Below are 12,834 nucleotides of genomic sequence, written 5' to 3' on the forward strand. Positions count from 1 at the left end.
CAGACGAACCGATAGACGGCTTTAGAGACCGTTTAAGTTGTAGTAGATCTGTCACACCCGACTCGGCCACCATATCCGCGCATTGCCAGGCAGGCGTCTACTTGTGAGAGGAACCTCACTTCGGGCGCCTCCGTCCAGTGAGACTCGGCGGCATCGGCCGAGGCACCCCACGGCCGACCTCATAGATATTGAGAGCAGAGCCCACGATCCTACGAGGCGCGGTGTTGTTGTTTGTTTGCGCACGCAACGTCCACGCGGCTGGCTGCGAATCCCTTCGCTTCACCATCGCCATTTTTGTGCCACCTGTCGACCATGTCCTTCCTCGGCGGTGCAGAATGCTCAACCGCGGGCAACCCACTCAGCCAGTTTACCAAGCATGTCCAGGATGACAAGAGTCTGCAGCGAGACAAGTTTGTCAACAGGGGCCCAAATAGCTCCCTGAACTCTTTTCGAAGCGCTGGAAGAAGCACTCCTCAGGACGAGGTGAGTTTGTGTGAATCACCAATAATCCCTCGCTCTTTGCCTGTGATTGCCTGTTTGTCCGAAGATCAGGCTGGCACAGCCCAACGCTGCGTGTACTGACCTCGCCCGTGCCCACAGATGATGAACGGTTTCCTCCACCAAAATCCCAGCATGCCCGAGATGGCGTTCGATCAAGGAGGCCCCGTCTCTCGCGGCCAAGTGCATGTAGATCCTTCCCAAGGGATCCATCTACGCGCAAAGTCGACATCGCCGGTCTGGGACGGCCCAGGCACAATGGAAGGCACCTACAAGGCTCCGCTGGCATCTCCATTCAGCGCAGACGAGTTTGCCAGCTTCCAGCAGGCCAGCCACAGCCAGACGGCGAGGTCGAGTCCCATGCCAGGTGCCGCCATGTCAACACACTCCTATCGGCCAATGATGGGGGTGGGCATGATGAACTCCGGGTACAGTATGGGCATGCAGACACCAATGTACAATCAGATGTACCACCACCAACACCAGCCGCAACACCACATATCGGACCAGCAGACCGACGTGAAGGGTAAGGGCAAGATAGTCGAGCTGGATGACCACCAGTGGGAGGAGCAGTTTGCCCAGATTGAGTTGCAGGACAAACAAGCAAGGGAGGACGAAAGTTTGGCAATGGAGCCCGAGCTCAACAAGTTGGATGAGAAGATACTCGAGTCCGAGACCGGCTTCGGCGATTTCGAGTCCATATGGCGGGGCATTCAGAACGAGAACGATGCAATGAGATCTATGGCGGACGACGATTTGGGCATGAAATGGGGCGACGACATGGAAGGCTGGGGTGCCGGTAGTGGTCGTGTCACCGCCAACCCCCCAGTAGAGGAGTATCTCTTTGAGGAGGAGAACATCTTCAAAGACCAACAGAACCCGTTTGAGGAGGGCGTGCGCATCATGAACGAGGGCGGTAACTTGTCGCTTGCCGCACTCGCGTTCGAGGCCGCAGTTCAGAAGCAACCAGATCATGTCGAAGCTTGGGTCTACCTAGGATCGGCTCAAGCACAAAATGAGAAGGAGGAGGCAGCAATCCGTGCACTCGAACACGCTCTGAAATTAGATTCGAACAACCTCGCTGCTCTGATGGGCCTGGCGGTTTCCTACACCAATGAGGGATATGATAGCACAGCTTACCGCACGCTTGAACGCTGGTTATCGGTGAAGTATCCTAACATCATCTCGCCAACGGAGTTATCTTCAGCCGCTGAGATGGGCTTCACCGACCGCGCGCAACTCCACGAGAAGGTCACCGACCTCTTTATCAGAGCAGCACAGCTGTCACCTGACGGCGAGCATATGGATCCGGACGTACAGGTTGGTCTTGGCGTGCTTTTCTATGGCGCTGAGGACTACGATAAGGCCGTGGACTGTTTCAGCGCCGCCCTCACCAGCAGCGAGATGGGCAGCACCAACCAGCGAAGTCAGATACACCTCCTGTGGAATCGCCTTGGCGCTACTCTGGCGAATAGCGGCCGCAGTGAAGAGGCCATTGCGGCGTACGAGAAAGCCCTGACCTTGCACCCCAACTTTGTCAGGGCACGATATAACCTTGGTGTCAGTTGTATGAATATTGGCTGTCATGATCAGGCCGCCGGCCACCTACTCAACGCTCTTGACATGCACAAGAGCGTGGAGAAGAGTGGGCGCGAAAAGGCGCGAGAAATTCTAAGCAGCACCGGCGATGGTAGCGATGTCAGTGACGAGCGTTTAGATCAGATGACCACGCAAAATCGGAGCACCACGCTTTACGATACTCTACGCCGGGTATTTACACTCATGGGACGTCGGGATCTCAGCGAGAAGGTTATTGTGGGGATGGATCCCGACATCTTCAGAGCAGACTTTGAATTCTAAACGGGATGGTCATGTAGGAGGAGATTCATCCTCAGAAGCACTGCCTCAAAAGATAGACATTGAGAGTGTGGTCTAAAGCCACGAGATCACGGCGCATGTACATATTTTGGCTGCATCCACAGTAACCGGAGTTTAACCTAGGTGTCGTGTATTATTTGACCATGTCACTCCAACATAGCTATACATATCACCAACTTCAGGTGCGAGGTTAGCTCGCGAGAAATGCGTGTTCACAAGCTACCTTAAGTGCATTTCACATCACTCGCCATCATTCAGAGATGCAACACCAAGCTTGAAGACAGAATTGGAGATCGCTTGACATGTACATACAGTTTTTGCCGCATAGCCCTTGGCGTTTGCGTTTCTTTCATACATATACACTATAATACAGTACTCATTGCTGTGGCCCGCCGCGTAAGCCATATCAGATCCAATGGCATATACTTCTCCACAGGTTGCCCTTGATCCGTCCTCACCGGGGTCCCGATGGTATGATATGTCATTAATAACTATATATACAAACCTGGAGATGTGTTTCGACTTGTCCCCGAGGTTGGATGAATTGTGGTTATGCTTGCCGTAGTTCCACATCACAGTCCACGCATCTGGAAGTGAGTCCTAAGATTCGGCAGTGAACTCTGGAGGAGTGTCCGAGAGCTGAGGCCGCTTTCGCCTTGAATTGCCCTCCGCAAAATCTAGGCGTAGCCTCCGGCCGCCAAGTGTCATGTTCTGCAGCCGCGCCATGGCCCGTTGGGCCGACTCAACGTCTGCAAAGTCGGCATGGGCAAACCCACGCGGCCAACCTGTGGTGCGGTCCACAGCAACACGAACATCGGTGACATTTTCCAACTCGCTGAAGAGACGGTTGAGCTCAGAGTCGGTGGTCTCGTATGGGATGTTGCCAATGAAGATAGACTGGGACGGAACACTCCGCGGGTTCGACATTCGGCTTAATGTCTTCACCCTCGGGGCGACCATGATACGCCGACCGTGCCAAAATGATCCGTCCGCTTCAGCGATGGCGGTTTTCATGGCGTCCTCCTTCGTAAACCAAACAAATCCGAAGCTGCGCATATCGGTTTAGCATTTACGGAAGAGTGGCAACTAGGGGACGGGAGAACCTACCCTTTGCTCAATCCCCGACCATCGCGGGCAATGGATGTGTGTGCCACTTCGCCATACTTCTCAAAAGCCTCTTTCAGATGGCTCTCGTTGGCCTCGAATACCATGTTCCGTACAAACAAACCATACGGGGTCTCGAGATGCGAGTCCTCCTTTTTCTTAGATCCAGCAGACGAGTCGACTCCCTCGGAATCGAACCTCTGGCTCTCCTCGGGTGAAGCCTCACCCTCACTAACGGACTGGACGGCTTCGTCAATGATTTTCTTGTCGGCCACATCTTCCACGTCATTCGCTATACGTGCGGTATGCGAGAACCATCTTGAATTTGCCAGCACCGAAACATATGGCGTTTCAATCGCTCGAGTCCATTGTGCGGCAAACGAGGTCGTGTGTGGCTTGACTGCAGCTGCTCTCGAGGCAGAGATGGCAGATCTCAGGGCGGCGCGGCGAAGGGAATGCCTGACAGATGATTAGCGCTATCCTGCAGCTGCGACATGAGGTTCTCAATGGCGATGCAACATACATGATGTGATGCTGACGCTGTCTTGATTGGGTTTTTAAACGAGACAATCGGGTTGTATAGCGGTGAATGAAGGTGCCGAAATTCTCATCCGGACTCGTGGAGGTTTTCAACAATGAAGCATGCTAGAGTGTATCGTTACTTTTGCGATGGAGAAAAAATCTTTGGGCAATGTCATAGCCGGCAGGCGGCGCCAGCCAGGACCGGCGCTAGTCAAAATGGAGACGGCGCGGCTAGCTATCACAACCTCCTTAGCTATAGTACGTACCTGAACTCATCTTCATTGACCTCACTTCAGATGTCTTAATTGGTTCAGAAGCTTAAGCCAAAACAGCGATCTCGTCGTGTCAATATCTATACATGTTCTGCTCCAAAACTTTGCTCCAAAATAAAAGCCATCCAGTCATAAAGTCTCAAAACGAGGCCGGGAGAATCACGAGGACGACTTTACCGAGGAGATTGAGGCTGGGTACTGTTATCTCCAGTTTGCCTGATGCATACAAATATAACTATGCTTGCCTATATCAGTAGTTTAACTGATGTCGCATCTTGGTCCTTTGCCAGCGCGACAAGAATGAATTAGAGAGCTCAGGAAGTAAAGTCAAAGCGGCGCAGGCCATCTTCTCAACAGCTACCACGTCTTATACACGCAACCGCGTACCCTACATCCTACGACAAGTAGATATAAGACGAAGTAGAGAAATCAAAAGATCCGCAGCCCCATACCGCGTTGAGGTATCCAACACTCAACCAGGGCCGTGGGGGTATATACATTCAAACCAGACCCAAATTTCCATAACATAGTGAATGGCCCAGGAGGACCGCCAACAGGTCAGTCTGCCCGACCGTGAGCTAGACTTCGAAACGAAGTAGCGGTATTGAACCGAAATATTATACCGCCGCAAATTCCACAAATCCTTCCTCGCCGTCCATCCAAGCCTTTTGAATATTTTTCTCTCACACACACCAGGATAGGGAAAGAAAAGCCAAAGTCCGTCGTACGTGACTGATCACCACCCAGGTCCAAATAAACCCCTGTCTCGCAAATCTCGAGCGCTCGGGCGCAACCTAAAGTTGTACAGAATATGAAATAAGGAAGAACACACAAAACTCCTTGGAAACACCCGATTTCTAATGACACACTGCGCTTGAGTTGCGCTAGGGAGGGCGTTTGGCCAAGTAAGGACATCGTACGGATGGCGAGTGTGAGTAATAAGAGAGAAATCGTCGGCATGATCGTCGGTCGTGTGGTACAATATTGGTCGAGGTATCGCTCTGGATATCGCGCGTCGTGTGAACCTCGTAGATGGTTGTCTTCGACAGATGGACCATTGTCCATTCTCCAGCCTTCTCCAGCCAAGAAGCGACGGGAATGTCGCAGAGTTTAATAATAAAACATAAGGGGGCGATACGCAGTAAACAGAGAGGCGACGACAATTGTCATATTTCCCTCAGAGAGACCACGTCAAGTCGTCGTAATTAGAAACGGCCCTCCGCAGGGCGGAAGCCGTTCACGCGCGGCTGCTCATATTGAACTCCCGTCATAGATTCAGGGCCGTTGGCAATGCCGCTGCTCAATGATCTCAGAGGGGGTAGCTCAGGCCTTGAGGCGCCCCTTGCATATGGGTCCGCCGATTGCAAAGCATGTGGTCCGCCTGCTTGGCCAGAGGAGATGGCAGACAGCTCGGTTCTCAGCTGGTTGTTTTCCATCCTCAACCCTGCTAATTCGCGTCGCATCATTTCAACCTCAGCCATTACATTCTGGGTATTGTGCTGGAGGTATTTGATCGTGTCGGCCTGTCGCTGGTGCTCGGCAATTGCTGGACCGAGCAAACATTAGTTCACAAAATAGATTTGGGAAACGAGGCTTGTATCTTGTAGGTCACAACTCACCTTTGGTAAGGATTTCCCACTTAGAAGCCTTGGAGCCTCTTTCCTGCGGCATGAGATCCCGAAGCTGCTCGAAAAGCTCCTTCATTTCGGTGCGTCGCTTCCGTTCAGCAAGTTTATGGCTTATGCGCAACTCTGGTGTCCGACTATAAGGTTGCGATCCAGCCCCTCCGCCAAGCTCCTCGCTCTGAAGATCTCCTAACTGCTTGTGTTGTAGGGTGTGGTGATGTACTGCAGGAAACTCGGCGGAAGCGCTTGACAGCCGTTGAAAGTCAGGGCCGACGATTCCTTCGTCGAGTCGTCGCTGGCCGGGTGGCAGCCGTGACTCGGTAGTAAACTGGCTGCTGGCCAGGGAATCAGCGATACTGCTCCGCCTGGAATCGACCAGGTTTTGGCTTGCTGATGAGGGCAATCTCTGTATCTCCTCCTCGGGGAAAGCCCAGGCTTGACCTTTGGTCGGCTCAGCGGCTCGAGCAATATTGCTCGTCGCGGGTCCTGTAATGGCAGGGGCGGTTCTAATGATTTTGGGCTGCCCATCGGGATTGCGCTCCGTGCTCGGCTGATAGCCGTTGGAGATACGGTGAACGGACAGGGTGTCAAGGCCCGACCTGGGATTTCGTTGCTGCTGCAGGCTGTTCTGGATGGAGGTGGTTGACTGGTTATGGCTGGCATAAGGTGAGTTACCCAGCCTGAGGTCGCCGAATCCTTGGTTGATCCTGCTATCGACGCTTTCACGGCGTGAGATTGGCTCCGGTGGCTGGTCGGCCGCGAAGGTGGCGCTGTTGGGCGCGGAATCGAGCGATTGTAGCCGATCCTGGCGTCGAAGATCAATGCTCCCGGGCGTGGTGGGTGAGACCATGGATGCTACACTCATATTGCTCGTAATTGGCGACACGAGCGGCTGGGGGATGAGGTTGGTCGAGATGGGGGACGGGGTCTTGTCAGTGGACGGCAAAGAATGGAAACCAGAGGCTCCGGGGCTGAGTGCGCTGACCCCATTGTACGAGGCGGCTGAAGTATCTAAATCAGAATGTCAGTCTTGTAAGTGTTTGCGCATGACAAGCGCCCATTGGCAGTCAAGCGCGCCGCGCAAGGAAGAACACACGTTTGCTGGAGGCGTCAGTGCTAGAGAAGTAGGCCGAGTCTCGATGATCCTCGGGCGAGTTCAAGACACCAGCTAAGCCGGCAGGCAGCTTCTGCGAGGCAGGACGCTGCTGCTGGTCCATTATGAAGAGAAACGTCGAGCAGTCGTTCAGATGTTCGGTCGACGAGGGGTGGATTCTACCAGGGAGCAAGGGAATGAATGGTACGGGCTAGCGAAGGTGATGGTAGCCTGAGAGCCGTCAAAAGATGCCCGCGAGAACTGGCGCGAGGCGTCCAACAAGATATATATATATATCGTTTAGGTGAGGCAGGTGAGGCGTGGAATTCGAGATGACAGGCCGGGCTCCGAAGCTGAGCAGCTGCTTGCCAACCAGAAGCACAGCGACCGAGTCCGCAAAGTGTCGAGGGGGACTTGACGAGAGAAGCAGGGAGGATGAAGTCAATTGACCAGCTCTGCAGACAATTGAGCACAAGAGAGTGTGACAGCCTGGTCAAGGAACGAAGGAGAACAGACAAGGAGCGATTTTTGAAAAAGAACGGCTGGATCTATGTTTGAGAAGAGGCTGTAAACTTCTCACAAGCAAGACAATTAGACCGGGGGGTGTCAGAGGCGAGAGGCGAGAAGCGAGGGACGAGGATAAAGAACCGAGTATGAGAGGTGTTGATGTTGAACGATGATGATGATGACCGTTGCGGCAGCCGTCGTCTTGGTCTTGGTTTTTGGTCTGGAATTGTCGTCGCTGTGGCCGTGAGACACAAGATGTCAAGTCGATGGAGTCGCTGAGGACTGTCGGTAAGGAAGGTGAAGTCGAATTGATCGAAAGCGTAGATGGGCGATGCGAGAGTACAGGGACTGGAGACATAAGGCGTGGTAAGTGGTAGAGTAGGTAAGGGTGAGTGAGGAAGGGAGGGGGAGGAGGAAGTGCCAGCCAGACAGTGAGCGGGAGCCCTACCTACACGTGTAGACTGGACTTTCGGAGGGGAGGATGGGGGTGATACAGTGCAAATTAGCAGGGGGGCCTTACTTTAGGTCCTAGGAAAGAAGACCGTCTACTGCAAACTTACAGTAGTCTATAGACTACCTAGGTACAGGCATGCGTCGTGCAGCAGCAGGTGTCCTCGCGTAGGTGCAGGTGCAGGTGGAACTGGCAGGAAAAAGAAACGCCACAGTGCGAGCTGAGCCCCTAGGTACCCAGGGTACCTCCGGCTTCACACGAGCTCCTCACTCCTAAACCTCAACACGTACTTAGAGAGGTAGACGTCTACCTACCTAGGTACAGTATCACGATGAAGTGAGAAAGGTGCACTTTGTACTCCCCTTAGATATAGTCGATCTAGCGAGCCACCCACCTAAGGTACTGTAGCTGGAAGCTGGCACTCAGCAAGAGAGGGACCCGGGCTAGCAGCGGGCAGATGCCAGATGGGCGGATGCCATGTGCGCGCTAGGACCGTCTTCCTACCTGGGCAGGTACCTGGCGAGGTGCGACTGTCAGACACTGTCTACCCAGGTAGGTTACCTACCGGTCTATTCGTGCTCGCTAACAGGAAATGCAGATAAACTCGACATCGACAGATAGCTAGATACCTGATGGTGTTACATAGATAGTACATAGGGAGGGCATCCATGGGAGGCGGCTTGGCCTCAATTGTGATAATGAAGGGCCAGCTCGAGGCCAGATAGGGCCCAGGGAGCGGCTTGAAAAGCAGGACAGGGGTGAGGCAGGATGGGACAGGGTTATTGCCATGAGGCTTCCCTGCACGGGCAACTCTACCTACCTACCTTAGGTACCTAGGTACCTTAGCTTACCTTATTTTGCAGTACTGCACAGCACAGTATGCCTCCACTCCCCTCCTGGGGCTCCTCCTCCTCCTCCACCATTTCCCCTTCCCACTTGATCTACCTTCTTTACCTAATCTGCGAGGTACCTGTGCCTGTCTCCTCTCATCCAAGCGACAAGTCCTGGGTAGAAGAGCGACTTGGAGAGTCAGCACCTGGGGTAGGCACCAAGGTAGCTGGGCAAGGGAGAGTCCCCGGGGCCAGTCCGACAGCGAGAGCACACCGGCAAGCGAGGGTGACTCGTGAGAGGTACCTAGGTAGGTACGCTGAAAGCTAACCGCTTCACGCCTATTTGCGTAGGTACCTAGGTAGACGGGATACCTATCCCGCTAGGTGCGATCGATAGACCAGGATGGTGCTAAGGCAGGTTCGTCGTAGGTGGCTGCTCGCCGGCCACGTTTTTCCCACCCACACCAGATACCGAGCGACAATTGCGTACCTAACCAGCTAACCTAGGTACCTCCACTACCTACTGCATATAGGAGCAACACACCTGGAGGACAGCACTTCCGATACCCTATCATCTACTAGGTAATTATTGATACCTCTCCATCTTCACATTTGCTATCTCTTTATATCTATACCTAGGGGCAAGTAGATGGATAGGACGGGAGACCTCCATGCAGTTCACGGGTGTTATACGCAGGTGGCGGGACGGTTGGGGACGGGGAAATATAATCTACCTGCTGTACCAGGCACCGTACGCGGGCTGGGGATACTGCCCAATATCAAATATTAAACAGCTCATTGCACTGCATGCGCCACTGCATCTATCTGATGGCCTGCGGGTGTGGCACCGGTAGCGCATTGGCTGTTTGTATTGTGCTGCCTCTGCATTTTTCTTCTGCGTGTGCTCCCTCCCATCGTCATCTTGTTGCTTTTTCCCCCCGCTGTCGTCCAATCCATTTGCTCTGGCTTAGTTTACCCTACCGCAGCCTACCGCGCCGCCGTCGCTGGCTATTTCTTGTTCTTCCGCCCCCCCTTCGAGCTCTCATCTTTTCTTTCAAGGAGTCAAGCTATCAGTGGTAGTGGTGGTGGTGCCGCTCACTCAACATGGTCTTCCTGTTAGGCGACTAGGACACACTGAGAAAGGACGGCGAAAGCAGACAAGCATCAGGGCATGCTTGGTCAATTGAGTTGTGCTTGCGAACCGTCGGTCAATAGTCCGAAAGCCAGTCTTGCCCCCAGCCCACCATAACTACCCCTACACTACTCTGCTTTACCATGACGAGGAAACTAAGATATCTGTTAGTCACGACAAAGGACCATGCTCCCTGCCTCCATCGTAGATAGCTGCCAGGTGTAGTGATCGCAGCTACAACCTACTCTAGCTGGCCTTCCTTACCCGCTTCAACAACTACAAGCACGCGAGATTGTATCAACCCCCAGCAGGGGAGGATGGGGGATGGCGCGCGTACAGCAACAAAATGTGGTGTCAAGTACCCAGCTGAGCAGGGCTCGTATCATGTCGAGTCGAGTCGAGTCGAGTCAAGTCGAGTCAAGCCACCCCAACTCAATTACCGTATAGTATGCACCGCACAGTACGGTACAAGTACAGTGCTCATGTCAGCCAGCACCCAAGGCATCGCTGATCATTCTCCAACCTGGCTAGACTGGCGCATTTTGTGGCTGCACCATACTGCGTAGTAAGTCACATCATAGCCGCCTAGCGGATCACCCAGCAATGCTCCCATGTGCCCGCGGGAGAGGGAAGAGGAGAGAGGCCTTGTGTGTGCCGAGTGTGCGTGTGCTTATCCCGTGTCTGCGGGATGCGATGGCTCAACATGCAATGAATGAAGCACACCCAGAGCCACCCACACCGTGCCACACACAATCACACACGTACACACACGCCGCAATCGAGTCCAGGCTATTTCGAGCCAAGCAACGATCCTCCCGCTTCTTCTGCCACGTGAGATTGACCCGAGCCACACTGCCCAGCAGCATGTGCAGTTCATGTAGGTAAGTGCGTGTGTACCTGTGTATGTTTGTACCTGGGTGCTGAAAGGCCTGAGGCAGACAACACTGTTTCGATTCCCCTCCGCTAGGTTATACCGAAAAGTAGGTAGTCGCCCGTACCTTTAGATTGCACTGTATACGATGGGCAACGACACAGCGATCGGCACATCGTGCCATTAGATCTCATCAGCATGCCTGGCTCCGAGCTCACTTGGCTCGTAGAGGAATGCCCTCTGTCTGTGATGTGATGGCGCACGTCTCACAGTGTCAAAGTGCTTGCAGTGCTGGTGCTGGATAGAGCAGTCCTCAGTCCTGCAATCAAAGACTTGATTCCATCGCCTGAGCAGCACACACTGACGGTCCCAGACATATAAATGGGCGAGGGATTCGCTGTTTTGTCTCGTCCACATCGAGGGAGCTGGCATACCATCCAGGCCCATCGGCACGGCACTTCAGTTCGACCTCTCCGCTATAAGATCTTCGAAGGCGACTCTTCACATTGCTCGCTTGGTACCTCATCAGGTATGTCACCCATTTGGATGGGTCCAAGGTCTCCCGAAGTCCTATCCGCCCAGCGCAAGTTTGCCACTGTTCTTGCATCACGCGCTGTCGCCTATTGTCGCAAACTTTGCGTCATGAATGCTGCTACATATGGAATCTGAGTGAGGCCTTCCTTCAACAGTTGCGTGCCAACACCACCACCGGGGGGACCATGCCCAAACTTACTCTACCTGCACTGAAATCCTATGTAGGTACTTAGTGCAGGACAAACCCCATTCTGCTCCTGAACGTGCGTACCTAGGTATACTCACGCCCTGTTACCACGGATGCACGCGCACGCATGGTTCAGATCCCGTAGTATGGTCTATCGCCCTACCTTACCTTATCCACATGGCGGACTTGCTCCGAGAGGTGTACCCTGGCAATTGTGGAATATCATGTTGGGACTATTGCCATTTTTTCGGGGCTCGCCAGGGCTCAAAGCGCAATTTCTCCCTCGGCCAAATATCCCAGGCGAACCGGGGGAAGAACCCCCAGCCTCCAGGGCCGAGCTCCCCACACGCTCTCTCCAGTCTGTACAGTACATATAAGCGCACAGGGCTCGATTAACAACGTTGCATTCACTGAAGTCCAGGGATCCTGTGGGTACCATCACGCTTGTAAGCCCTGGTCGCGGCGTACCGGCATACCTAGGTAGCTAAGTACCTGAGTGCTCTACTCGCATATCTACGCAGCCATGTTTGTGAGGTATCTCTCGAAGGCAAACACTCCCAATCGACCTGGAATATCAGGTCTACTACGCATGAGCAAAATAATTCGGCTGCGTGCTGGGACGATCAAGGGGGACTCTAGCTACCGCTACAGTAAATCAAATACAGGTAGTACTCAGCACACATCCCTTCGCCCTCTCCAAGGTTGTGGATCTTGTGCGTTGACAGCCAGCGATCAGCGTTCAGGGGCAGTTAGCCCCACCACGCGGTTCAAGTTCCCAAGAAGCCGGGACATCTCAAAAGGGCACCCATACACGAACTGCACTTACACATCACATCACATTCCTAGGGCGGCAACTTGGGCCTCTCTACGCTCTACCGGGCTGCCAGAGCGCGATCTTTTTCCATCCAAATCCATTTATGCTGTCTATGTGGGGTATTTGCAGTCAAGTCTGCTCCGGGCTTCGCTAACCGTTGGCAAGCATGCGCGCGCGCGCATTACAGTACCACTAGCAAAACAAGAAAATGTGCAGGCTCGGCACCCTGCCGAGGCTTCCACATGTGCGTACATAGGATACTATGTAGTAATGCACGCCTGGTAAGCCGATGATCTTAGCCGCTTGCTGGACACCGGACCAAAAACTACTGCGTGTCTTTGGAGCCACGAAAGAGCCACGCCGCCCGAGAAAAGGCTCGACGACTATACCGGCCTCCCGTGGTTGTTGGCCCCTCGTCAGGCGTAGTAGTGATGTTGTTGTATCCTCCCTGACACACCATACTTAACTCCGAAGACATCAAGCAATGCTATGACAGTCGAACATCAAGTCGAGCCA

At 53.6% G+C, this 12,834-nt stretch overlaps 2 protein-coding genes across 2 annotated transcripts; one reads left to right on the forward strand and one right to left on the reverse strand.

The window, feature by feature from the left end:
- Positions 1–897: 897 nt before the first annotated feature.
- Positions 898–2,358, forward strand: UCRPA7_1095 (putative peroxisomal targeting signal receptor protein; the record flags this gene model as incomplete). Its single annotated transcript, XM_007913676.1, has 1 exon — positions 898–2,358. The coding sequence occupies one exon, from the start codon at positions 898–900 to the stop codon at positions 2,356–2,358; it is 1,461 nt and encodes a 486-aa protein (XP_007911867.1).
- Positions 2,359–2,976: 618 nt separating this feature from the next.
- Positions 2,977–4,284, reverse strand: UCRPA7_1096 (putative nucleic acid-binding protein; the record flags this gene model as incomplete). Its single annotated transcript, XM_007913685.1, has 3 exons — positions 2,977–3,424; positions 3,484–3,772; positions 4,269–4,284. 3 exons carry the CDS (start codon positions 4,282–4,284, stop codon positions 2,977–2,979), a joined length of 753 nt encoding a protein of 250 aa, XP_007911876.1.
- Between the last annotated feature and the right edge of the window lie 8,550 nt (positions 4,285–12,834).

Source organism: Phaeoacremonium minimum (assembly GCF_000392275.1).
Source record: "Phaeoacremonium minimum UCRPA7 unplaced genomic scaffold PA7_03_scaffold_61, whole genome shotgun sequence".
Classification (NCBI taxonomy): Eukaryota; Fungi; Ascomycota; class Sordariomycetes; order Togniniales; family Togniniaceae; genus Phaeoacremonium; species Phaeoacremonium minimum.